Source organism: Anser brachyrhynchus, assembly GCF_964034855.1.
Source record: "Anser brachyrhynchus genome assembly, chromosome: 1".
In the NCBI taxonomy this organism is placed as follows: domain Eukaryota; kingdom Metazoa; phylum Chordata; class Aves; order Anseriformes; family Anatidae; genus Anser; species Anser brachyrhynchus.
The window spans coordinates 195,479,129-195,506,377 of NC_137694.1; the positions used below are offsets into that span (position 1 = coordinate 195,479,129).

A 27,249-nucleotide genomic window follows, 5' to 3' on the forward strand; every position below is an offset into this window, starting at 1 on the left:
GATGTGTCTTGCACAGTAATGGAAATATTATGAATAATGCCCTCACATCCTGATGCAACTACTTCCTGAATATACTTCCAATTTAGTGGGACAAGGTTCCAAATTGAGGAAGTGACTGATAGGTTCTCCCATTACTCTGGGCTAGCAGAAGATGTAGCCTTTATAGCCCAATGTCATTATAGCCATTATACTTTTCCTGCATTTGCTGTGACACATCTGGAGGTCTGGTGTGTAAACGAGTTGTGCATCTTTGTAGTTGCTCATAAGTTGCACTATGGACTTAGACTGTTAAAATTTAACTTAACATTGGTCCTCTCTCTCTACACTCCTCCTTTCCCAAACTTTTATTTTGTTGTGTATTGGAATTTTATTTTTGAGGTGTTTTCTGTAAGTAAAATTCTTGTTTATATCATGTGATTATGCCCGGGCACATAGGTTATAGTATTTAGGTCTTGGAAATTCCAGCATTTAAAATATTCATAGATTAATATGGATAAACAGGCTTTGTCATCCTTTCTATGAATGCTGTGAAAGAGGCCTGTGTTTTATTTTCTGTCTTGTGTCCTTAACTGCTACAACCTCTCCTCCCTTCCCTATAGCTGTTCTCCGTAAACTCAGGCATCGTAACCAGCCCCCAGCATACTGCCCACTCACCAGCTTGCATTCCTCTCTGCTATCCTACCTTTTCTTTGACCCAAATAATTTCTCAGACAAACTTTGTGTCAGTGAAAGTTAATTAAAATGGTTCAGACACTGTTTTTATGCAATTCAGGAGACCTGCTGCAGTGTGATGTCAGCTATTGGTGTCAGCATGGGGCTAACTGGGTGGAAATGCAGTCAGCCAATTCATGCGCTGTGATGGTACCTTCCGTTTTAAACTTTGTTGAACTGGACTGAGGTAATGTCAGAAGTAACATTTGTGACCTCCACAGAAACAGCGTGTTATCGAAACTGCTTCTTTTAGAAAGAATTTTGGGGGAGGCTTTCCAGGAGTCTCCAGGTTAAGCAGAAAAGGTTCTGTTCCTATAAAAAGTATTTAAAAATCCATTGTATGCCATTTTTCTAGTGAATCAGTTTGTTTAAATAATTTCAAGGACATGTAGAGGGAAGGAGGAACTCTTGCTGCTGAGTCACATTTTAAGGACAGTTTTATTATCACCTTGTCCTTACAGGTAGGATGGCAGACTAAGGAAAATGGAGCTGCAGTGAAGTAGGCTGGGAGATGAGTGGTTAGAAAGCTGAGAAGGACCTGGGAGTATTGGTTCATAGTCGGCTGAATATGAGCCAGCAGTGTGCCCAGGCGGCCAAGAAGGCCAACAGCATCCTGGCCTGTATAAGAAGCAGTGTGGCCAGCAGGGCTAGGGAAGTGATTGTCCCCCTGTACTCGGCTCTGGTGAGGCCACACCTCGAGTACTGTGTTCAGTTTTGGGCCCCTCGCTACAAGAAGTACATGGACGTGCTCGAGCGAGTCCAGAGAAGGGCGACCAAGCTGGTGAGGGGTCTGGAGAACAAGTCTTACGAGGAGCGGCTGAGGGAGCTGGGCTTGTTCAGCCTGGAGAAGAGGAGGCTCAGGGGCGACCTTATCGCTCTCTACAGTTACCTTAAAGGAGGCTGTAGCGAGGTGGGGGTTGGTCTGTTCTCCCACGTGCCTGGTGACAGGACGAGGGGGAATGGGCTAAAGTTGTGCCAGGGGAGGTTTAGGTTGGATATTAGGAAGAACTTCTTTACTGAAAGGGTTGTTAGGCATTGGAATGGGCTGCCCAGGGAAGTGGTTGAGTCGCCATCCCTGGAGGTCTTTAAGAGACGTTTAGATGTAGAGCTTAGTGATATGGTTTAGTGGAGGACTTGTTAGTGTTAGGTCAGAGGTTGGGCTAGGTGATCTTGGAGGTTTCTTCCAACCTAGATGATTCTGTGATTCTGTGATATGCTGCCATTAATTAGTGCCTGTGGTCTACAACAAATTTAATTCAATGAACTTTTGAGGAACCCACCCTCTGCATAGCTTTGAAAAAAACTAGCAAAGACAGAAGACCAGAAATACACTGGCAACTAAGGGAGAGACAAGATATCAAAAGTTGTGTGTTCCAGGTTTACACCAGTTAGCTCAAGTGTCCATAAGAGTCTAGTGAAAGCACCACAGGATATGCACTCAGCAGAGCTGATTTTTCTTTCACCTCAGAAGACCCCATGTCACAACAGGTTAAAAGCAAAGAAACCTGGAAAGGCACCCCTTTGTGCTTGCCTTTTTCTGGCATTTTTTCATAGGTGTTGATGACTGCCAGGATGGTAGTCTTTAAGGCCATTTGGGCTGACCCAGTTGCAATGCCATGCTTTTATGGTTATATTGAGGCAAGCACATCTTAAGAAAGTTTGCAGTCTCTATGACTCACTGAAAACTTAGAGTGTGGGCTTAGCTTTAAAGATATTCCTAATAGAAGAATAGCTTTTCTTGGTTTGGAAAAAAAAAAAAAAAAAGAGTTACAAAGATCTCAAGTTTGCTTGAATATATTTATTTTGATGACTATAAAAGTGTACTTCCTGGTCAACAGGTTCTTCACACTTTGTTGTAATTTTTAAAAACTCTGCATGCTTTTTGAAGTGCTATGTTCTATAATTTAAAGGGACATTAATTAAATGTACACTTTAAAGGAGATTTACTTCTTTTTGCTTACATTCACTTATTAAGTTCAGCTACATTATTTTTTTTTTATTTTTTTTTTACTTTATTCACATCACAGTTGCTGGTGTGAATAAAGCCCCTGTTTACTTTTATAGAAAATAATTAATTGACTTCAGAGAAGAGAAAAGAAGTTTTCATTACTCTTCCCACATTTCTACCATAGGGAATGGTGTCTGTGGAACACGTAGTCTGAACATTATTCATCTTTCCCATGGGGATTATTAGAAGTGCATTAGGATTTTCTGAATTTGCTTACAGACCAAGATCAATTTCTAAGTAAGACTAAATGAAGAAAAACTGCGGTGAGTTATCAGACACAGTCCACTGTAGTAGCTGCTTTATAATGAGCTTTGAGACACACCGTAATGCAGTCTATTGTTGCAAGTATCTTTTGTACTCACACTGCCTACCTTTTATAAAGTAATTAGAATTTAACATGCAACAGCTTTGAAATGTATGAAGCCAAACCCTTAATGTGGGAAGCTTCTGGGATTAAACAATTTTGCAGAGAGAAATCTTAAACGTGTTTTGACTAATTTCATTGAAGGTTCATCTACAGCATTTTATATAAGTGAATCTATTAATTTTATGGGCCTTACAACTCTAATTAACGATGTCATTGTTTTCATTTTACATTTCAGTCCTGAACATTTCTAATACAGCCATAACATTTTTACTTAGTAATGAAGTAATTGTTATAAAATGTCAGTCGCTGATTTGAATTTTAGAAAGTACATTTTTAAATGCGTGATCACAGGCTTGGCTGACTAATATTAGGTAGTTAGTTTTGGTCTCTTGCCCCTGTCACTGATGATCCAATAGGTTTGCCTGCTCATCAAGTAGCTCAGTGCAACAGAGAAGGATTAGTGTATGAAGCCCTTACATTTACACTCAGCGTATATTTTGGGGGTTTCACTTGGACTAGTTTTTTTTCTTTGACTGAATGCCTCCACTGTACATGATCTGAAAGTCCAAATGCGGATTTGGACCCTGATATGCCCATAAAGGGTTTTCTTGCCTTTGGTGTACACCTTGAGCACAGCTCCTACTTTAATTTCATCTGACAAGGATCTGGTTCACAAGCACATAAACTGCTTGTTAAAATGAAGCAATGTAGAGTAAGAAGGGACAACGGGGACACTTCCTTCAAAATTGCACTGTTTTGTTGAATGAAACCGCCTGTGGGATGTAGTTGAATTTTACTTTGGAAGTTGCTAGCCTTTATAGAGGTGATCCTTTCTCTCATCCTCATGGAGGATAAATGTACAATTCCCTAAATATTTCCCCTGAAAAGGTTTATTTTAATGCTTTTCCACATGAAGCAGAATATTAACCATTAAACTACAGTTAAACTGTGACTGTCTGTGATGAGGAACAGAACAACGCCAAAATAACATGACTAGTTCAATGTAAAATTGCAGTCTTTTAGCAGAAATGGCTGTCTAATTCCTAAAGAATGACTGTCCAAAAATGTTATTAATTTTCCTGCCTGACAAGATTGCACTCATTTATTATATATGGTGTACTCAATAGTGAAAAATATGTTGTTAAACATTGATCATCATATTATTATTTTAAAGAAATGTTAAAAATCGGAGTAAATTTTCTAAATAAAATCTGATCAATGTAATCACTATATTCTCCATTTTCATCTCTAATCTCTAAGTTAATCTTATAGCCTAATCTGATCAGAAGTTTTTTGCCAAAACAAGTTTTTGATTCAATGACACTAAAGATGTCTTTCAGTATGAGTTTCAGTGAACATACTGACAGCTTTCTTGATGACCAGTGCAGACTATAGCTTTCCAGGGATTGAAAGCCTCCTATCATTCCCATTTCACCTACCAGAACTGTTGTCTACAAACACCCAGTTCATATCAAAAAGTTTTAGGCTTCAAGTCTCCCTGCTGTGCTCCCAGGCTCTAAGACCCAGCTTAGATGCTCCCCAGCGTCTCTGAAGACACCCCTTTGCCCACTGAGGACCCGAAAAGGTACAAATCTTGTGAGACCCGGTTCTGCTGAAGGTTCTGAGTTTGGGATCCATCTGTTTTCCAAAATGCTTATTTTTTTTTTTTTAATATTTCCCAACCTGGCATCTGCTAAAAGTCATAAATTTATTTTCTCAGAAAAATAAAAATAAATGTGTTCCTCTTAATATTTTCACACCTTCCTATTACCATAGAAATAGATGTTCCAATATTGGGCACAACTCAGTATCTCAGTGACTGTTTTCCATTACTTCTGAGTGTTCTTTGTACTAGGTTCAGAGCACTGACTTCATTTTACGTAGATTTGTTCAAAGAGATAAAGCAGATTCTCAAAGTTCTTTTAGAAGTATTTTCAAAATGCTAAACCCTAGTTCAGCCCAAGTGTTTAGACTAAATTAATATGAAATTCAAAGGAGAATGTGAAAAGAGTTACACTTAATTTCAAACTGATGTTCAAAATTCTGCTGTCTCTTTAAGCGGTTTCAAGGTATTAAAAAAATCACCTAGCCCATCTGTTATTAAGGATGACAGAAACACAGACTTTTCGGCAATCATTTGAAACCCTCAAAAGTATCACCACTTTTTAATTAGTTGTTCTTAAATGCAGTATGATGGTGGACATCATAGTTAGGAAAGATATATATTAATGTGTCCTGTCCATCTTACTGTCAACATTGTTATGATATTTTTTGTTGTTGTTGCTTGTTTGTATGTTTTACTATGTTTTACTAGTGTCTTAAAGAAAAGACCTGTATGATATAGCTTAACACACTTGCCTCAGGAGTCTGCTGACATTCATACAGTCTCTGTAGACCTAAGAAAGGTTCTCTGGATATTTATCTGTGTCTTCATTTCCATTTCATTATTCTAGTTATGTCCTCATTTGCCATATCTCCCTCTTTGACAATAACACCTTGTAGGTATTTGTAGATTATTATCTTGATCTCCCTACTGAATAATAGTTAGCCAGACTGTGAATATTTAGTGGGTTTTGTTTTTTAGTTTTCCTCCTTAAACAAATCCTTTCAAGGATTTGAACAGATTGTTGATCTTTTCTGAAACCACTCCTGTTGACAGTACCTAGGTTTTAACTTAATATACTCGGCATAGTTGAACTGGAATTCTGAAGGAAGGAACTATTCAGTGTGTAATATGATGCTTATAGCTGCATTTATTTTTTTTATGTGACCAGATTGCATGTTAACTCAAGTTCATTTTGGTCTTCACTCAAGAGACCTTTCAGAGGTTTCTTCAATTTTCTCTCTTGAATTATGTATTTTTAGTTTGGAATATATTCTTAGATGCATTCAGTTTGCGTGATCAGTAACCTTAAAATGTATATTATTTATTGCAGGTCATTAATGAACACATTAAATAAAAAATCTGCATGATTTATTTTTATTTACTAGGTACAAGTACAAGCAAGATAAACTTCAGGCATATTTCATGTACTTTATTTATCTGCTTAATTTCAACTCAAGTTAAATACAAATAAAAATGATTAAATTGGCATGGTTTAATCTTCATAAAACCACAGCTACAATCTCTGAAAAGTCTAATGATTTCTTTCTCTCCAACTGTTTTCCCTTAATTTATTAAGGCTAAAAGAAGCAATAACATTAAGTCTAATTTTCTTGTTTTTCCTTTCTAGAAAATCATAACTATATTTAGCTTTCCAGTGTCATTTCTGTTGTTTATTAATTTTAAAAGTACTATTACTTTATTAGTAAGATTGGTAGCTAATTTATTTATTTGTTTAGGCCTCACGCTCTCTTCAGATGAACTACTTAATAAACATTATCATACAAAAATGTCCATATTAATCTCAGAAATTTCCATTTGGTTTAACAAACCTATTAACATAAAGATTACTTGCCACTCATTCTTTTTTCCTCTGTTTTTCTACTGTGGGGATAACACTTTATTTCAGGTGATCGAATGGTCGCTTTGTTTCTGCTTCTTTTCTCAGATTCATTTGATTATATATCATCTGATAAAGGCTGAATTCATTTTAAAAGACAAATATGTTTTGTTGTTGTTGTTTTTTAGCAATTTAAGGGAGAAGGATTGTTGAGTTGGTTGCTCTTTTTCCTTGTGGGAGAAGAATTTGTATATTTTACTCGTCTTTTTCAATCACACTAATTATGTACGTGATGTGTATGTGCAGTATGACAAATTCAGTGCACCAGAGAATAAATGGACTCTTTCTGAGAGAACATATCTTATGTGCATCTGGGAGGAAAGGAGTGAAGAATAGGACAAAAAGATAAAAGGAGTTAACGAAGGTTGACCCAAGAGAGAGAGCTTTGGTGGAAAAAGTTGACTGAAAAAGTTCCAAATAAAGCAAAATCAGACGTGCAACAGCAGGAAAGAATCAAGTTATGATAATGCTGGTAAAGCAAAATCCAGGGCTAGGCATCTGTGTCCTTCTGCTGCCAAATTCACCCAATTAGCAGCATTAAAGGTTGGCTGGGCAGCAGTGACAACAATGAGGTTATAGATATGCCACACTATCATCTGCTTCTGCATTCAAAACTAAATCAGTGTTTAATTTGTCTAGCATTTTTCAAAAGAACATGCAAGGATAATTGAGGCTTAAACTCTCTTTGTCTTTCTGTTTTGGTCTTTTGCACACATACAAATATGCTTTTATTTGTGTGTGTGTGAATGCTTGTGGATTATAGAAAAATTAATTTGTTGATAAAAGCTTGTGCAGATGGTCAGAGGTCATCTTGACTAAGCATATTAACATTTGAGTTTTTGTACTTACAAAATTCATAATATCTAAACAGAAATTTATAGTTATTATATATGTATTATAATTGCTGTTTTTTTGTGTTTTTTTTTTTTTTCATAGAACACACATGCTAAAACCAGAATTATATTCCCATGCTTTGTTCTTTTCTCCAAGGGAGAAATTTTCTCCAAGGGAGAAAATGTTTCATTTCTCCAAGGAGGGATGAGTGTGAAACAGAGAGGGGAAGGGCACTGAATGAAAGGAAGGAAAGTGGTTAGATTGCACGTTGAAGTCTTTCCTTCCCTTAAGTGATTCACCTTCATCTCAGAGCAATTTTTTTCCCATATGTTTAGATTTTGTCATATTCTTTACATCATCAGGTCTTCTTCACTAATTGCTTTGAAAAAATAGGTTGAAAATAAGATTGAAATCTTTTCTAGCCATGAAAAGACCGAAACATTCAAAATTATACTAAATATTCATCTAAAATTGCAGTGCAGTTGAGTATTTTATCTGAAGCAGTTGAAATAAACAGTAAACTGCTAGTTCATTTCCATTCATGGCACATCTGAGATACAATCATCATCACACATTGCTTGTAGATTTGCAACTTAAACGTAGGAGTAGAACCTGTTACACTTTATATTAGTTACATAGTGATTTTTCATTGATTTCACTAACCATTTTAATTACAAATTTCTTCTCTAACCTAGGTTTTCAATGAAGGTAATATGGCTGTACAGAATACTATGTGAGTTCTGATGCTAGTTGTTATTATATTTGTTTTGTAGTGTCAAGAAAGTTTGACTTGCGGAAGTACTGGCTATACATGAATCAAGAGTTTGTGAACGCTGGACTAAAGTTCTCTGTTCAGTGTAAAAGAGCACCATTTGGCTTCATACTTCTTCTTCCCTTTGCTCTGTTCAAGTAGTTTGTCTCAACTCAGTGGCTTTGCCTGTCTGAAAGACTTCAAAAAAAAAATCTTCATATAAGAATATGTGTTTCGATTTCACTGAGGAGGAAATTCACTTCCTGTACATAAAGCTGAAGCTCTGTGGAAGTGAAGCACAAAGGCCAATAAGGACTTCTAATATACTCCTTTCCAAATACAGCCAAGGTGAAAGCTTGGACTCTTGTTTGTAGAATACATATGATCACAGAGCCTCTTTTCTCTTTGTATGCAATAGCAATTGCCTTCTAGGCTAATCGTTAGCTGCCAGCTGTGGAGAGTTGCTCCAAGCTTAAGACGAGAGTAAATTCTACTAAAATCCTCATTGTCATCTAGCTCTTATATTGTCTTGTGTTAAGTTTATAGACATTGAAGTTCAAAACAAACAAAGGAACACAGAATCGTTATTGGTTTAGATATGGGTGATGTGTATAAGGGTAGTCTAATATTGTGAGATGTTCTAACACTGGAACGTGCCCAGCATAAAGTAACTGTAGGCCCCAGTTGTCATATGGAAACTTCCTGTACTTCAAAAGCTAATTTATCTTTCTTTTAATTTATCTTTGGGAAGAAACTTAATGCAGACTCATCATTATTGTACATAGGCTGATAAGGTTCCTTGTCATAATAAGACTACAAGATTCTTACATGTCAATGGTTTCTGTAGATTTAAAACCTATTATGCAGGAGATCCTTGCTGATAGGTTCCAAGCTCCTTGCTGATAGGTTCAAAGCAGATCGACATGAATGTCATCCACGCAGAAAAGCACATGCTACAATCAAAACACAAAGTAGGTCTTTTCCATTGAAAAAATATCAAAAAAGAAAGATTGCAGGCTAGATTCAAATACCATTATGATTAAACATCTGAAGAAATTTCTGCTGTTCTATATACGGAGTGATCTTCTGACAGTGTCCTATCCATCAAAATCTGTTTCTTTGATCATTTATGAAAAGAAGTGTCACTCATTTTAAGCAAGCAAGATGTCTCAACTTCATCAGTCTGAGAGCTGGATTCACCCCACTTATCTTTAGCTATGTGTCAGGTGTTAAGGCTAAACTCCCTATTGAGTGCCCCTCTCTATTCCACCAAAAGAGTTAGGCCCCTCCAGGAGTGATTGATCCAGACCTTCCTAGGTGCCAGTTTTGGAATGTAAAGATCTGCATCCTAGAGATCATTTACCTTATTCGTTTAGAAGGAGTCTAGAAATCTAATTTAAATGAGCTTCATAACTTCAAGGTTGTTGAAATTGGATGAAATCTACCTTAAGTGACAAAATTAGCAAAAGTATGGAAGACTGTTTCTTAAGGTTCAAGACCTTATGTCCAACTTTTCTTTTAGTATAGATTTTTTTTTGTTCCCTTAAATATTTTGAGTATGTGTCATTTATCTTCATTAAAATATCACCCAATCCATTCAGTGTATGTCATATGATGGCACTGTGGGACAAAGATGTCCTCCTACACTAGGGATCAAACAGAACTTTCTGATGATTTTTTTCCTTTTTTGGATGTCAGTGGAGAGGAGGCTGGGAAAAAATCCTCCACTGCTATGTGGGTTTGCTTGAATGATTAGCTCTTTTTAAGTGCCTGAATACACAGATTCACATAGTAATTAAATTCCTGCTGTGAGAAATACTATTAAAAACAAAACAATAAAAAATGGTTTTGATTAAATCCTGTGTCAACAATGAAATGCAACATTTTATTCGTGAGGGAGAAGTAGCTTATGAAGCACATTAACACTAATGTCTCTTCTTTGTTATCTTAGGCGATGGATATAGGTCGTACTCCTCTGTTCAGAATGCGAGAAATTCTCATCTACATGCTTTATCTTCCCTGTGCCACCGTGACCACCTTGTAGTAAATCATTTCAGGTCAGATGTCTTCTTAACAATGACCCAACTTCTCTTCTAACGGAGAACCTGAGAAATCCCATAGTGAATTCAGGTAGTCCCTCCAGACAGGATTTGGCTCCAGAACACTTTCCCCAACATAATCTTGGTGCTAGAATTAATGAGCCCCTGAAAGTCTAAGCCTTTGGTTTTGAATTTTGCTTCATGTAATTATACACCATGCTGCTGATGAGCACTCATAATGATATAAATTTTCATTATAGGGTGTGAAATATAAAAAAAAAAAAAAAAAGTTGTTGTTCGGAACCTCTAGAGGTCACCTAATCCAACCACTACTCAAAGCAAGGCTCACTTAGATTGTAGCAAAAGAACATAAGGGAATGAGAAAAGGAATTTCATCCTTCAGATCGGAGGCATCCTTACAAAGCCATGCTTCATAGCTCCTTGTTCCACATTCAGTAGAGATGGCTGTAAGTAAAGATCATAGCCCAGGGATGTACATATGTAGTGTGTAGCATGCTAGTTATAAAGAAATTGTGTCCTTCACACAAATCACACTTGGTTTACCCATAACTATTTAAAATAGGTTTATTGATCCCAAGGAATTCAATATTTGTTAATTATTATATTTTCATTTCCCATGTATAATTTTCTGTGTCTTTTACTTCAGACAGGCTGAATAATTATAAGTCTATGAATAAGAAATCTAGGAAATTCTTGTTAGAAAAAAGCTGTGTTCATTTCTCCTAATGCTGTTCAAATACAGGGGAAATATATCCTGTAGTTTAGTTCAATAGAACACCTTGTGAAATTAAAAAGGATCTAAATTTTCCTCTGAGCAGGTCTGTTCCTTGGCAACAATTCTGTGGTGAGCTGTGCTGTCATATGTCCCTTTCCAGAAAGACACTGTGATATTTATAATTCTATCTTAGAATACGGATAACCCACACACCAAAGCATATGTCACGGCATAGCTGTCAGTCCTTGTCAACTTGCAGTTCTTTGAAGGAGCAGAAAGACACATCGACTCACCAGTGCATGGCCCTGATTTTAGAGCTCTGAGCTTTGTAGAGTCTATTTTGCATTAATACATTTTACAAATAAATGTCCCTGTGTAAGGCATTTGTTGAGGTTCAGAGTTAGAAGTGTTGTTAGAAGCTGCTGCAAATATTAGAGAAGATAAGGACTTACAGAATTTGCCATTTTCTGTTTGAAAGGATCTGGCAGTGGGTCACGGACTAATACCTAAAACACTGTGAGAGGTGACTTTCTCCTTTCTGAAGGGGACTACAAGGACAGAAGGGAGAAAGTTCCTGCTTAAACACTGAGTATCACTCAGGATGTTAGGGCAGAAAGTGAGGAGTGCTTTATTTGTCTGAGAAATGGTAGCATAAAGATATTGAAATTGATGTTGAAAATTGTGATCCAGCTGAACACTTACAATTGTGTTTAAAAGTTTGCTGGCCTGGGACATCCATATGCCTAGACATATTTTCATGCAGGTCATGCCTCTTCTTGGCCCTGAGCTCTGCTTCCAGCTCAGCACAAAGTCTTGAGCAGCTGCCAGTCGGTCACATCGTTAGGGCCTGAAGTCCTCTGGGCTGGCTGAGTGGGGGATTGCTCCTACCCATGGCTGCTTCTGAAACTGTGCTACCTACTTACCAGCCTGCCCGCTCTTCGTCAGGATCTGTGTAAGGATCTGATGCGTCAGGATCTGATGCAGTTAACCTGACAGGGAACCTGACACTATTCTTTCTAGCCTGGCAGTATATTTTCAGAGTGTAAGAAATGTGCATTAAGGTCCTTTTCTGTCTGTGTGTGGTGGGAAGTATGTGTACATGTACTGTTTATTGTAACAACTACCACTCCCAGGAAATATTATCATGGTTCCTATTTGAGGATGAACTGTGAAAAACAAACACCTTTCTTTTGAAAAAAAAAAATCTTTTGGCTCAGAAAATAAACATTACTGGTTACAGAGATAGTATTTATTATTATTATTATTATTATTATTATTATTATGTTTTTATTGTTTTATTTTTAAAATCATCATATATTTTTGCCCTGTGCTTACCAGGAGACAGATTACATGTACCATGAATGAAAAAGTTTGAATGAGAAAGTCTGCTTGCATCTTACAACATCAAGTATTCTTTACTGGTAGGCAAAAAGGAAGATACCCACAGGCTTGTCTTTTTCCTGCTCTGCCTTTCAATACAGTCCAAAAGGAGCCTTTATTTTCAGCTCAATATTTGCTCTTCCCTTTCGTGTCCTCAAGCAATTCTTCATGCTGTCACCTACCAGGGAAGATATCTGGTGTTCTCTGATGTCTCCTTTCTCTTCTGAATTAAGTGTAGGTCTTTTTGAAATAGATTAGTAAGCCCTTAACCAAGATCTGCAGATACTTTTGCACAGCATCATGTACTTAAGAAGCTTAACAAATAATTTAAAAAATAGTTAATTTTCCTTTCAGAAATACTTACAGTTTGAGACATTGTTTTGTCCTCTAAATAAAAAAGGAAGAATTTTTAAGTCTTGTAATGAAATGTCTCAGTTTTGACTGAAGGGAAAAGATTTTAATGTGTTCTCTTACTTGTCAGTGTGCAGACATGTTAGTCAAAATCTTAGATTTGAGGAGGTTTTATAAAATGTTCTGGAGGAGAAAAGTAATATTTCTTGAACTTGCTTTTAAATATCAACATTTTTTTTCCCTCGTTATTTATGTGGGGAAATGAGGAAATGGAAAGGAGAATGTGTTTTTCAACAATTTGACGAGAAAAAAACTCAAGAGCTTCGAACATTCATCAAATGATTGGATTTGCTTATTGTGAACAAACTGATTACCAGAGAAAGCTATTTAGGAATTAATTAGCAATGGTAAAATTCAGTTCAGGCATGCCACTGCATTTCTTTACTCTTTGTAAATACTTGTGCCTCTTCACCATAAAATGACCACATACGGGTTGTGAGTTTTCAAGGTTGCATTTATTTTGATCTAAGCTGCAAGATGCTGTATTATGATGGAAAAGTGCAGGTTTTGCTATGGTACCTAAGAAGGCACTGGGACTTTTGGAAGTGATGGAAACTGCACAGCAGTTAAAAAATAAAATGAAAATTAGCACTTTTATCTTTAAGAAAAATCATGTTCTGAGAATGAGTTGTAAAGGTGTAACACAGCTTCTTAGATGTAGTATGTCAGAAAAACACATTAACAGAAATGTCTACTTTCTCAGTTCAGAAAATAAACAAACAAAAAGAGATGTTGGTCATCCCTGTTCCTGTTTGTTCTTGACTTTTCTCTCAATCCAGTCTGGTCTGTCAGGTCTCATTGATACCACTTCTGGCACGTTTCCCCATCAAACTGTCAGAGAATGACCATGGCTCTAGCGCTCCTTCTCTTTCCATATGAACCTTTATGGATTAGTCACTATTATACAAAACCACTATACTTCCTGTCACTCAGGTATTATCCTTTTCTGGTCCCTCTGGCGTATCTTGTAGGCAATATCCAAATATTGCTACATTTTCTTTAAAAATTTTGGAAGCTTGTTTTCCTTTCCACATAGCTATGATTTTATTCTTGACCTGCATCAATCAGCACAGGCTGCTTTTCTTCTACACCTCTGACACTCATCATCAGCTTATCCCCACTTCACTATTACCACAGCTGCTGCAAAGATGGAATTAATTAATCTTTCTTCTCCTTGTCACTCTCCACTCTAAGTCTTTACATTGCAGCCAGTTCAAGTTGATTCTTTTTATCTAAAAGGCCTCTCACAAGTCTCTTGCTCTTTTTCACACCTGTTCATGTTTCATTGTGCTTCCAAGTGTTCTGCTGTAGAAATGTCTTTTGCCTTTGTCCATCTCTTCACTGCTCCTTAACTATGAGGTTTAGGGTCTGTTTTTTTTTTTTTTTAATCTTTTTTTTGTCATGGCTGTCATCTCTTTGTGATAGTTTCCAAAGAGCTTTCTTTCCATTTCTATGTGGAATGCCTTTAAACTTTCAGCCTCAGTTATATGCTGCCAGTTTATCATTAGCCAAATAATCAAGGACACATAATGGAGCAGTCAGCACAGATGAAGAGCATATATTTTATTAAAACCATTCAACTTAGGTATAATATAGCTAATCAACATATAATGTATATCACACGAACATAATGTACATAAATGAATAAATATAGCTATGATGAACAAATAAAGCATCCTAATGTTGCCACCTAATTTCCATTTCATATGTTGTTAATAACCTTAATGGTAACTGTTATGGAAAAGTACTGATAAGGGCTGGATATATGATGTAGCCTGGGAACTATAACTGTATATATATATATATAACCACAATTATTGTTCTAAGTCAAGTTATTTTGCAGATGTTATTTTGCTGCAAAGTTAATGTGAGAGGCTGATGTGCCTCAATAGGTGCCTTGTTGCTAATAATTTGATCACACGTTTTCTTCCTTTGTAGAAAAAAATCCTTAAATTGTTAACACAACAGTTTTCAGCTCAGTGAGGGAAAAGCCAGAATAACTTATTCACAGATGAAATAAAATCCTGAAAAGGCATTGCTACAAAAAACGTTGTTCACTAAAAATAAAATATGACCAATAGAAGTGCTAGTCTTGAAACACTAAGGGTTGCCTCATGGCAATAGCATCAGTGTTGCAGGCTTTTTCTTGTAGAAATCCAAATAATGAAGCATAAAAGGAGTTTTATTTCAAGAGATCCTTTTGTCTTGTATCAGACATTTATTGGTATGGTTTAATGAGAAAATATACATTAACTTCCTTGCACTTGATAAAAACTTCAGATTTGGTAGCTCTTGTAGCTCTGTGTAGTTTAACCTGTGTTTGTGAAAACATCTATATTTTTTACTGTAGGAGCATGTTTTTATTTTAAAAAACGAAGATACTACAGGATGGTATTTTTCTTCATTGAGACTGAGTACCCCATTCCCTACAGCTAACAGCATTTTAAATGGTCACCAGAAGTTAGGCAGACAAATTCCTGTACAGGCCTCTAAAAAGTTTGAATACAGAATGTTATTTATTCAGCCAAACAGACAAGCTAACTTCTTGTTGTTGTTGTTGTTGTTGTTATTATTAATAATAATAATAATTTATGCACAATCTCTTTAGGTACATACTATATTAAATACAAAGCCATTTCCTTTCTTCTCCTGTCCCATTCCTTCTGAAAGTCAAGCACTTCACAGAACATCTAGCTTTTTTTTTTTTTTTTTTTTTTTTTCCCAGTGGAGCTGGCATGGCTTTAAATTCATTCACCTAACATTGCAAAGGAAAATATTTGATATTAAGAGTTGTATACCACATTAAATTCACCAAGCCTTACACTAAGGTCTGCAACTCGTTTCCTTGGCACATGCAGAAAAGTCATTTCCCCAGTGTCTTTTTCAGTGAAACAATCATAAGAAATGAAGTAAAGATGTTCAAATACCTTACTGTGTGAATGGAGTTTTGGTTCTTCGGGACACTTTTGCAACTGAGAATTTTGAAATCTCAACTAAAGTCAGTTGTTACTTGAGCACTGAATGATATATAAAAAAAAAAAAATGTGGACATATAAAAGGAAGCACTTGAAGAGTGAAAGTGGAAAACTAACCACCAACAACTTTATCTTTCACTGCATATATTGCAAAAGTTAATTTTATTTTATTAGTACATTTTCTACTAACAAGGTTTCCTTCAGGTCTAATGTATAATCTCATCTCAACTTTCCTACAACGAGAAAAAAAAAAAGAAAAACAAACAAACAAAACTATAACCAAAATAATGTAGGTGGGTTTGCACAGATGCTGTTCACAGCCAAAGCAAGTCTGTTGGCGCTTCCCAGCTCAATAACACAGAGTAGTTGAAGGATTTCAGTAGCTGCCTTCCAAACTATAGTAATGGTTTGAAAGCTCAGTGAAATTCAAGTGCTATTTGTTCACTTTTTTTTTTTTTTTTAAATGCTAGTCATTAATTAACAGCATTATTGTGAGGTGCCTGTGGGAATGCTGAAAGTTGTATCACACAATGCAGAACAATGTGTTACTAGGTTAGGCATGGCTTTAGTGTATGGTAGATATAAAGCCATATACCCATTGTCAGTTATTTGTAAGAGGGGAATGGAATGAAAAGTATATTTAGCTGCATGGTAAAAGTCTTGGACACACAGGAAGAGCTATAGTCCATGAAATAATGTGGGACCTACATGTTCATAGAACTTTAAGAACATCAAGGTTATAATGCTAACAGTGATTTTTTAACAGCATATTCTGGTATGTAAGCAAATTAGATAGTAATTTTATTTTTAAATTTGTATTTGGGCAAACATTTACTATTATTAAGAAAAATAGGGATAGATAGACTGTTAATTGAGTAAGTCAAAGGACATGAGAGTTGTATTAATAGGTCTGCTTGAGTAGGTATTTATTTTTCTGCATGTTATCTCAGTACAGTTGCTGTGAGTAAAAGTATCCTCACAGGCTATAAATATAAATATCTTCTTTTTTTAAAATGTAATAAAGTTAACAAGAAAAAAAGAGTTTCCTATTTATAAAAATGATTTTCTTGGCAAACATAATAGGTTGCTAAAATTTATGAATAAATCCTCTATGTTTGTTTGTTCGCTCTGAAGGAAGCTGGGAGGGTGACCACAAGCTTTTCAGATCAATGTAATCTCCACACCTCAGACAGTTTCAGGGGAGTAGACTTTTTTTTTTTTTTTAAAACATTTGCTGGGGATTTATTCCTTCTTACTGGGGGAGTGGGGGGAGGTTGTAAAATGATTTTTAGAAGCACTGATGCCTTGATCTTCAGCATCTTCGCCATTGCAATATCTCTCAGACTGGCAAAGAGAGAAAAGCAGCCACAGACTTTGAGGAGAAAAATAAATAATAACAAGAAAAAAGTACCATATTCATTCACTCTACTTTACTGCTCTTCATGACAGTTTAAGAAAATGTGGGTCTTGGTTTAAAGCCTGTGTTAGAAGTAGTGGCAAAATTAACACTCTGTATTGTGTCTGTGTGAAATTAGGTAACTGATATTGCAGTAACACCTGGTCATCCTGCGCTGTTCTGTTTGCGATTCCTGTTTTGACTGTGGTCGTCTCCAGCAAACACGCACGGAAGCAGCAGACAAAAAATGTTTTAGTGAAAAGATACCATGTTTTTCTTCTTCCTTTTTATAACTGCATCTGATTTAAGCTAAAGGAATGGCAGAGCTTGTTTTTTTTTTTCCACCCTTCCTTCTTTGGTTTATTATTTCTTTGAAAGGGGAGCTGTGACTGGCTTGTACGTAAGTGCTAATGACATTAACACAGGCAGCACAAGAGAGACAACTGACATGGATCTCATGTTTTTCCAGATGAGGATAGGCATTCACTCAGGATCAGTGCTGGCCGGCGTTGTTGGTGTAAGAATGCCACGTTATTGTCTCTTTGGAAACAATGTCACCCTTGCAAGCAAGTTCGAGTCAGGAAGTCACCCACGCCGCATCAATGTCAGTCCAACCACGTACCAGTAAGTGTTGCTAGCCTTTTCATACTGTTTTTTATTTCAGTTTGTTTTCAGCACGATCTTATAGCAGGCACTGCCTTCACTCAGCACATGAGCTACAGCAGAAAGTCAGCAGGGTGCCAGGATAACTGGAAAGAGAGACTGCATGGGGTTCCCAGGCTTTTGTTTGCAGGCTTGCATCAAAATGCTCAAGGAAGTCAGGCAGTGGAGGCAAGGGAACACAACAGGACGGGCAGCCATAGCTGCCTATAAAAAAATGTGTAATGGAAGTGGGCAGACGACACTAAATTAGGAGGAGCTGTTGACTCCCTTAAGGGTACAGAGGTCTTGCAGACAGATCTTGACAAATTAGAGGGCTGGGCTACCACCAACTGCATGAAGTTTAACAGGAGGAAATGCAGGATTCTGCACTTGGGAAGGAGCAACCCTGTCTGCATGTAAAGACTGCGGTCAAGAAGCTGCAGAGCAGCCCCACAGAAAGGGATCTGGGAGTTCTGGTTAACAGCAAGTTGAACATGAGCCAGCAGTGTGCTCTGGCAGCCAAAAGGGCCAACCATACCCTGGGTGCATCAGGTCAAGGCTAGCTGGTCAAGGGACGGGATTGTCCTGCTCTGCTTTGTGCTGCTCTGGCCTCACCTCAAGTATTGCGTGCAGTTTTGGGTGCCACAATAAAAGAAGGACATAAAACTAATAGAGAGTGTCCAAAGGAGGGCTACAAAGATGATGAAGGATCCAGAGGGAAGACGTATGAGGAGCGGCTGAGGTCCCTTGGTTTGTTCAGCCCAGAGCAGAGCAGGCTGAGGGGAGGCCTCATGGCGGCCTGCAGCTCCCTCACGAGGGGAGCGGAGGGGCAGGCGCTGAGCTCTGCTCTCTGGGGACAGCGACAGGACCCGAGGGAACGGCATGGAGCTGGGACAGGGGAGGGTCAGGCTGGGGGTTAGGGAAAGGTTCTGCACCCAGAGGGTGGTCGGGCACTGGGACAGGCTCCCCAGGGCAGTGGTCACGGCACCAAGCCTGCAGGAGTTCAAGAAGCGTTTGGACAGTGCTCTGAGACACGTGGTCTGATTTTTGGGTGGTCCTGTGCAGAGCCAGGAGTTGGGCTTAGTGATCCTTGTGGGTCCAACTTGGGATGTTCTCTGTTTCTATGATTCTGTGATTCTGTTTCCCACAGTGTCATCATTTTATGCAGTTCATGAAGAGAAGCATGGTTCCATTAGCTCAGGAAAGAGTTAATTTTGTGAGTGCAGCCAAGCTTTCAAAGACTTTTTGTGCTTTCTTGGAAACAAAATTTCTTATTTAGCACTGTAAAGTGACACAATAGAAGTTTTTTCTTAATATAAGAAAAAAGATTGAAAATGGCAAAGCATTATCACCACCTCTTTGAAGAAATTATGCAAATAGAGAGAGGGCTTGATTAAATCGGGTCATGAGGAACATCTAAAGTAAAAAAAGGTGTTCCTTATTGTTCAAATTTGACAGCTTGATAATAAGAATTTCTTCTGTTTGGATTGTGACTGATGTATTCGCTTTTTTGGCAGGAGATCTAGATCTTACTCTTTTTTTCTACATTCTGTATCTCAAGTAATTTTCTGAAGTACAATTTTGCTCAGGTTTTTGGACTCTGTTCCTCTACAATAAATCTGTAAGCAATCATTCAAACAATATTCTTTTTCTTTTTCCTTTTTTTTCTTTCTTTTTTCTTTTTTTTTTTTAATACAGAACTGTGAATCTCCATATTTACTTTTTCCCATAACTGTAAATTAAAGTTTCAAATGGAATTTCTTCATCCAAGAATCGAAGCTTCTGATATGCTAAAATACAAAGCAGTCAGAAACGAAAGTTAAAAAGTAATTAAAACTAGTGTATAAAATTACATTCATCTGAAGAGCTCATTCACTTGAAGTCAAATTTACAGAATAGTGCAAAGTGGAGTTAATTGAACGAGAGGCAGAAAAACTGAACAGACTTTGCAGTGTGTACAGATGCAGGTTCATATAGTTTTCTGGTAATGTGCAAGAGAAACAAAGACCCAAGCTACTATCAGGCATAGAAAATCTGTTCATTTAAATAAAAATATTTTCTATAAATATATAGGATATATATATTAATTATATATATTAAATATATTAATATTTATATATATATATTTATATAATAAACCATTCTCCAGTGCCCATGGGGAGGTCATCAAGCAGACGGAGCCAGGCTCTCCATAGTTAGGCTGGGTGGGAGGACAAGGACAGCAGCATAAACTGAAACAGAAGAGGCTCAGCCTGCATGTAAGGAAGCACATTCTCCCCATGAGGACAATCAGGCAGCGGCACAGGCTGCCCACAGAGGTTTTGCAGTCTCCATCCCTGGAGGTTTTCAAGACCCGACTGGATGAAGGCCTGAGCAGCCTGGTCTGAATTCAGTGTTGTTCTTTTTTTTGAGCAACAGTTTGGACTAGAGAGCTCCTTAGGTGCTCTCCGGCGTGAATTATTGTATAAGTCTCTAATGTGTCCATTTATACATTCATCCTGAATGCCAATTAATTGAAATTCTAGACCTAAATGAAGAAATTAATAATTTGTGACATTGACCTACGCATTCTACTGAAAAGGAAAAAATGTCCTGCTTGTTGCTGCAGCATCAACCTGTGAATCTAGAGTAGTTTCATATATTGGGTATACTTCTGACAGTTTTTGAAGATGGGTAAATAATAGTGATTTTAATTGAGTAGAACCATTCTTTTTTGCAACAGTCATAGTCAGAAAAGTAAAAGGCAAAAAGACAAGACCATACTTTAGTTCTTCATACAAAGTTTGTTTTTAAATAGTCTTGGCTTTTAATTTTCTGGTTCATCCCTAGAAAACATATACTGATTTCACAGTTCAGGCTTGTGTTATTGGTGGACTCCTTGAGCGTGAAGGACTCCCATGGCCACTTACAGGCAAACAAAAATTTATAGAGCAGTCAGGGAGGAGCCATGCATCAGGTGACATTTTGGTATATGTGGGAATGTCTTGAATCCACTGGGTCATCGATGAAGGGCCCTTTTTTTTCAGCATAGCAAAACTGCTTATTTTCTACAAAGCTACAGATTTTGACAGATGCTTTCAGAAAAGGAAAGGTAGTAGAAAAGTTACTGATGATGCAGTAATATTATTACATGAGACTGCAATACAAAACACAATAAAACACAAAATTTTTGGTATGTGTTATCTGCATTATTGTACTGTGTAGAAAATCTGCTGTTAAGTGCTGAGCAAATTCAACAACAAATTCAGGGCTCAACTCAAAAAGCTTTAAGTGCAAGTAACAGGCTAAATGCATGATTACAAGTAAAGGAAGTAGAAATAATAAGAAAATGTTCAAATGTGGACAGTTATTCAAGATGAATGGCTGAAAGTAACAATTGAACTAGTTTCTTCGACATGTTTTTTACAGAAAGCATTTGAGAAAATAAAATGAATGTGCATGGGGCTACTTAGAAAGGCTGTTCCAAACCATACCTTCTGGCATGGTTGAAAGCATGAGAACTTGTAAGGGAGAAGTCAGGAAATGGCACGGCTGACAGTGGCCAGGAGGGACTGCAATTGCGAAATAGTCAATAAAGCAGAATTATTCATGGCTCCTGAACGTGATCTAGGGGGGTTGAACAAAATATAGCAGTACTATCCAAGTAAACAAGTAATAATCTGATGCACCTGTGTACAACTTTTCTTACATAGAATTTGCATGAATATACAATTTGCTGTGTACAAATGAAGTGATTCATTGCAAACTGAAATGTCTTTATGGCTGACCTTATCTGCCATTTCTATTTGATCATGCCATGCTGCTGTGTACTCACTTAATATTTTTATGATCCAAGAAGCAATGTTTTACAAAGTAGATAATTCTGCAATCAGTATGAAAATAATAGAATTTCGAGTAATTGAAACTCCTGGCATTTATCGTTAAGTGTTTGTGTCTACCATGCTCCATGATGAAAATTCTGATAACATGTTTTGTGCTTACAAAGTATGTAGATACTGGAAACGTGTCTAATACTTATCAGCTTTCATTTTACAGTATAAATTATGCATTACAAAATGTCATCAGTGTTCAAAGTGATAATCACACTTCAGAATGCCTATTATTGGTTTCAGACACTTCCCCATGAGCCCATAATATGCCTGTGTAAGAAGCAGAGTCTAAAATATAACATGTGGTGTTGCTTAGCAGCAGCCCTGAACCTGGGGCAGCCTTGCTCCCAGTTACACCTGCCAGGGAAGAGCTGTGCAGTGTAAGACAGTGCCTTTTACAAAAGTGTCCTTTGAATCTACTGGGGATAAAAGCGCACTTCTGTTCAAAATACCTTTTTCTCCTGACTCAGACAGGTCTATTGACAGAAGGACTACAGAGCCCTGGTTGCTTTGAATCATGGAGTATTGTAAGATGAAAGTGCTGAAAAGCACTGGTAAAACTTTCAGCAAAACACATGGAAACTGCAGAGGGAGGAGAGGATTCCAGACTGGTCCCTGTTAAACATGTGGCAAGGAAGGAATAGGAGAAGAATTACACATTCCTTTAGTAAACTGGCATATCCAGCTATAGGTTTATTTAATTCATCTATATTATCCTGAATTGAATAAAATTATTGTTTTCTGTACTCAGGACGGAAACACAGTCAGATTTTTGAGCCTCTTCTTCAGCACAGAAGAAAGATTAAATAGTTTTATATTATTTGTTTCAGCCTCGAATAACGATGTCTATCTGATATTAATATAATATACCTACATTCATCCTGTTTTCCTATAGTATTGAAATACAATGCCCTGGGATATCTAAGCAGTTTTCAAAAGCATGTATATATAGTTGTTGGTATTTGTCAAGTAACTGTATTTAAAAAATATTTTTTGCCTCTTCTTTCCACCTCTGGTCTTTTCTAGTACATATTTAACTTATGGAGAAGGTACTTCAGGCATCAGTTATGGGGTATAGATAATTTCCTTTATCGCATGTGAAGCAATACATTTGGGACCTGAGCTTAGGCAAAGATGAACAGCCTGTACCCCTCCTCCTTATTTGATTAAGACAGAGAGAAGCCAGGGATGCTTCTGCATGGAGCTGGGTGAAGTCCCTCCTGGTTCACCTGCCTGAATTGCCCCTTGGCCTTTAAAATTGATTAAAAAGTGCATAATTTGAATATTTATGTCATTGTATGGAAGAAGTTGTACATTTAGGTAATTAAGAAGTACATACATCTCACTTTATCTGTTTTTTATTAATAATATTTTTATTTTTAATTAAATCTATATACATTTCTTTAAACTTTTAATTTCAAGTTATTTTTCTTACTAGCTGTATGTATGTCTGTATTTTTCTACATCACATGGGCAAACACATGGATTTGTTCTCCAAGAGCTTTTTCAGATTATTTTAAATTTTATTTCTGACAAACCTTTAAAAAGCTGTTTCTTTTTACATTGCTCAGTTCACCACGTGTGCTTCCATGAGACAGATTATTGGACAGACAATTTAGTTGTGTGGACAAAAAGGGAACACAGCTTGTATGTGGACACACAAAAAAACCAGTCTAATTAAAGCATTAAAAGTCACATCTATACACATCAGTTTATTCCTGTTTTTCTGTTTCCTTTTATTCCTAAAACCTGTGTCATCTGCCTCCACGAGTCTGCACTCCCGTAGTCACTCTGATTTATGATTAAGGTCCTGGGCCTCTGTTCCCCACCTGTGCCTGTGCTGCACTGGGCTACATTTTCATTTGAGGATTATAGGTAGTTCGCACTACACGGAAGGACTTGTTAGATCACTGTCAGGTAGGTAACAGTAGATGTTACACCACGTAATTCCACACAGCTAGCAAGTTATTTTTGCAATATGAGTGATAGACAACTGGTAAAACTAAAATAAGTTCAAGGGTAAGCAAATACAGACAAATCCTGAGGCCAGCACTATTAGGTCAAGGCAAAGGCTGTGGCCTTTCGCTTGTGATGTCACGATCCTATTCACTGAGCCTAATTCTCTAATGTTCTGAACAGAGAGCAGATACAGTTTTAATTCTGCTTAGCTGGGTAAGAAATTAAAGTATTAAAGGTCAGTGATAGGCACTTACCACGCAGAGCTGCATGTGATATACAACATATTGCATTAAAAAAAAAAACAGGATGAGTCTTTTCATAATCTTATTAAAATTAGTCTGCGTGAAGGAAAAACACTGATACATGAACTTCCATAAATTCAAAAACAGTAAAATACAGCGTGAAATGAATTAGAACCAGACATAGTCAGTTTTTTCTCAGTCTCATTTTCTGTTTGCTGCTATGTGGCAATCTGTGCCAGCCATGTCCAGCAAGCACTACTCAACATTTTACAGGTTTTCAGGCACCGTATGGGCAGTGTGTCATCACAGTGAAAAGTATTTGAGCATGCTGAAGCCTAGTCACGTGCTTCCTCAGCACTGTTGCTTCTCAAAGCACCTAGAGTTGAATTAGCAGATGTGGCCATCATTTCTTTCGTTTGCTTTGGAAATAAAGTTCTCAAGGAGGATAATCATTTGTATTTCCAAAGGACTTGCTCTTTCATATTTCCAGAGGAATTGCTATTCCAGTCTGCTAAGCAGCTGCTCCTCTTACCATCTTATTCCTCCCTTTGGGCAGAGGCTTCAGCTTGTGGAAGTGTCTTGTTTGGGAGGGAATGGAACAGCTTAGCTTTCACAATAAATAAATAAATAAATCATAAAATATTTGCAAGATGGTTGTCCTGGGGCTCTCCTTTCTGCTGAGCCTGAGAGCAAGCATAGGTACTTTTTCAGCTTATTAATTAATCTTCATGGCATCCAGTGATAAGGTCTGGCATCTTTCACAGATGGAGACATAAAGAGGTGAAACTGCTTCCCAATGTGCACAGAGAGAGAAAGAATCGTGGTGGAAAGCTTGCCCTCAATGTAGAGGGCCTTGCAACAGATAAATCCATACATAGATAGCTCATTTTCTGAGTATAGGCTCTTGCTGATGAAGATGTAACTATTTCCTCCCATAATAGTCTAAAATATAATTCCCCTATCATATCATCTATGAAAAAAAAAAAGAGCTACATTTCAGTTTCCACAAAATTCCCATTAAGTGTGATCCCAATTTTAATTCACACAGACCTCCTTCAAAAGCTTCCTGTTTCTACTAGAAAAAAATGTTTCCAATACTGACACCTTTTCCATTTTTCCCCTTTCTTTTCCCATCAGGGAAGGGATACAAGAAGAAGTTAGACTGTTCTGGAAGATTTCTGGTTAGGAGGGGAAGCTGTCATATTAATCAGCTACAAATCAGTGTTTAAGAAATTCTTCCTCCTCTGAAACATCAACAAAAAAGACAAGCTGAGAGAAGACCTGGTTCCAGGCAATTTATAGGCATGCTTGAGTAGCCTGACCCTCACAATATAAGCATTGAATTGTAAATTGTTTATCCAACTACTTGAGTGGAAACCAGAGTTCTGACCATGTGAATAACTTACTATAGGAACGTCCCTTGCAATAGTGCTCTCAAGGGAAACACACAGAAGTGATGCAGGAAAGACAGCTGAGACAAATGCTTTGGAATAGTTTCAGACTAGTTGTTATATGCATATTCCTGAACTGCTGAGGCTGTGCTACTTCAAATCAAGCTGTGGGATGCTGTGGGGATTTGAAATGCCTTATGTAGAGTTTAAGCCATCATATAATTTCCTGAAGCTGAGGGATAGATTCTGCTCTCAGGATCAGGATGGGCTGTGCTCTCAGACTTTCAGAGCAGGCAGTCTGACTTGGTCACAACAAAATGCTCTGAGAATGATCTGCAAGGTAAGACTAACAACCAGACCCAGGTGTCACCACCCAGTTTGCCTTCCAGAAGAGGAGGTTTTACGCTGGTTCTTCCCCAGAGTCAGAGGGGAGATGCAAAAATTGACTGTGTGGCTCAGTCTTGCCCTCGATGGGGATCTACACTATTCATTCAGCTCTTGGCAGAAGCATCTTCTGGGGCTCCTTGTACCCTTGAAGAGGAAGATAAGAAATTTAGCAAGGGCTGTAGATCTGGGCTGTGGCCATCAGCTGGTACTCTTTTCTTTTCAACATCATCAGTAGCCTAAATATAGGAGGAAAGATTCCTGTAGACAAATGTCCTCACTGCTAAGCACTGAGGACAAATAGATAACTCCTTCTTTAGTGTATACAGAAAGCTATAAGAAATCAGAGGCAATTTCTGAAACCTGATTTCATTAACAGTCTGAGAAACCAAGCGCCAGGACCAGTATGTTTAGGGAATCCAAAGAACCTGTTCTTTAGGAGAGGACTGAAAAGAGACGATATTTGTCCTGTTTAAAGTCTTTCTAATAAAGGCCAGCAAATATATATATACATATATATATATTTCTTGAGTGTAAAAAGTAAAGTAAGGAGCATAGAATATGATTGCAAGTATCTTCCATTAGTATTTGTTAAAGAGGAAGACTTCCTGCTGTGCTTGCTTGGGGGCTGAAATCTCACCACAGTAAAGGTCAGTTAGACAATTTCTGAGGGCGAGAGGCTAATACAAATAGTGCACCTAATATAATGATGTGGAGTCTATCACGAGCCATAGCAGTGGACAAATTTCTAAATAGCTGTACAAGGACTAATGGGTTAGTTACCTATCACTCCTGGCACCTTTGGTACTGTCAGAGCATTTCATTGTGACCAAGTTACAGTTTACAAAACAGGTGAAAATAAGGCCTTTAATTAATATACTGCACTTTGGTCCAATGAGGAAAATACTGTGAAAATATCAATTGAACTCAGTGCCAGCCCTGAACTAAATCTATTAATCTATCTATCTATCTATCTATTACAGTTTCAGACTTATGTAACTGTCATTACAATTAGATAATGTTGGGCTCTGAGGGGGAACCATTGATTTTTAGGAAGGTTAGATGCTCTATAGTGAATAGTCACTTTGGGGGAAGAAAGACTGCGGTGAAAGCTTATGGATTTAGCTCTGAATCCTCAAAGACTTCAACTGTTGCTTGCAAAAATCTACTTTTGGAAGCAGAGAACAGTTGCTTCAGTGTGTTAAACCAGTAGTTTTAAAATACAGGATATTTACTGCAAGCATTGAAGAGATGAAAAAAGAGAAGCTTCTCTGCAGAGGCCTCTGGAAACTCTCACCCAATTTAGAAAAGATTATAGTATTTCCTCATAAAATTGACAGCCTGGAAAATAGATTATGACACTCAAACCACATGGTAAACAAAGACCACCATGGAAGTTCAAAGGCAAAAACATTGTTGGACTTAAAAACATCTGATTATTTAAAAGCTGGGAAGAAAATGCTTTTATATTTCAGTGAGTTGTATGGAGTTCACATGGACTCCCTCAGCCAAAAAAAAAAAAAAAGCCAAGAAAAAAAATCAGCAAAGGAAGTTCCATTAAACGTGCTGAGAATCTAGCAACGGGGTTCATTCATTCATTTACTTCTCAGAAATCAGTTTTAGAGATACTAAATAAACAACCTGTTATAAA

The 27,249-nt window shown here is 37.3% G+C and overlaps 1 protein-coding gene across 1 annotated transcript in view; it reads left to right on the forward strand.

Moving 5' to 3' along the window:
- GUCY1A2 (guanylate cyclase 1 soluble subunit alpha 2) overlaps nucleotides 1-27,249 on the forward strand; it is a 173,746-nt gene that overhangs the window by 126,452 nt on the left and 20,045 nt on the right. The window contains exon 7 of the mRNA XM_080593301.1: nucleotides 17,581-17,735. Coding sequence (XP_080449427.1) covers nucleotides 17,581-17,735 — 155 coding nt within the window. The remainder of the gene's footprint in view (nucleotides 1-17,580; nucleotides 17,736-27,249) is intronic.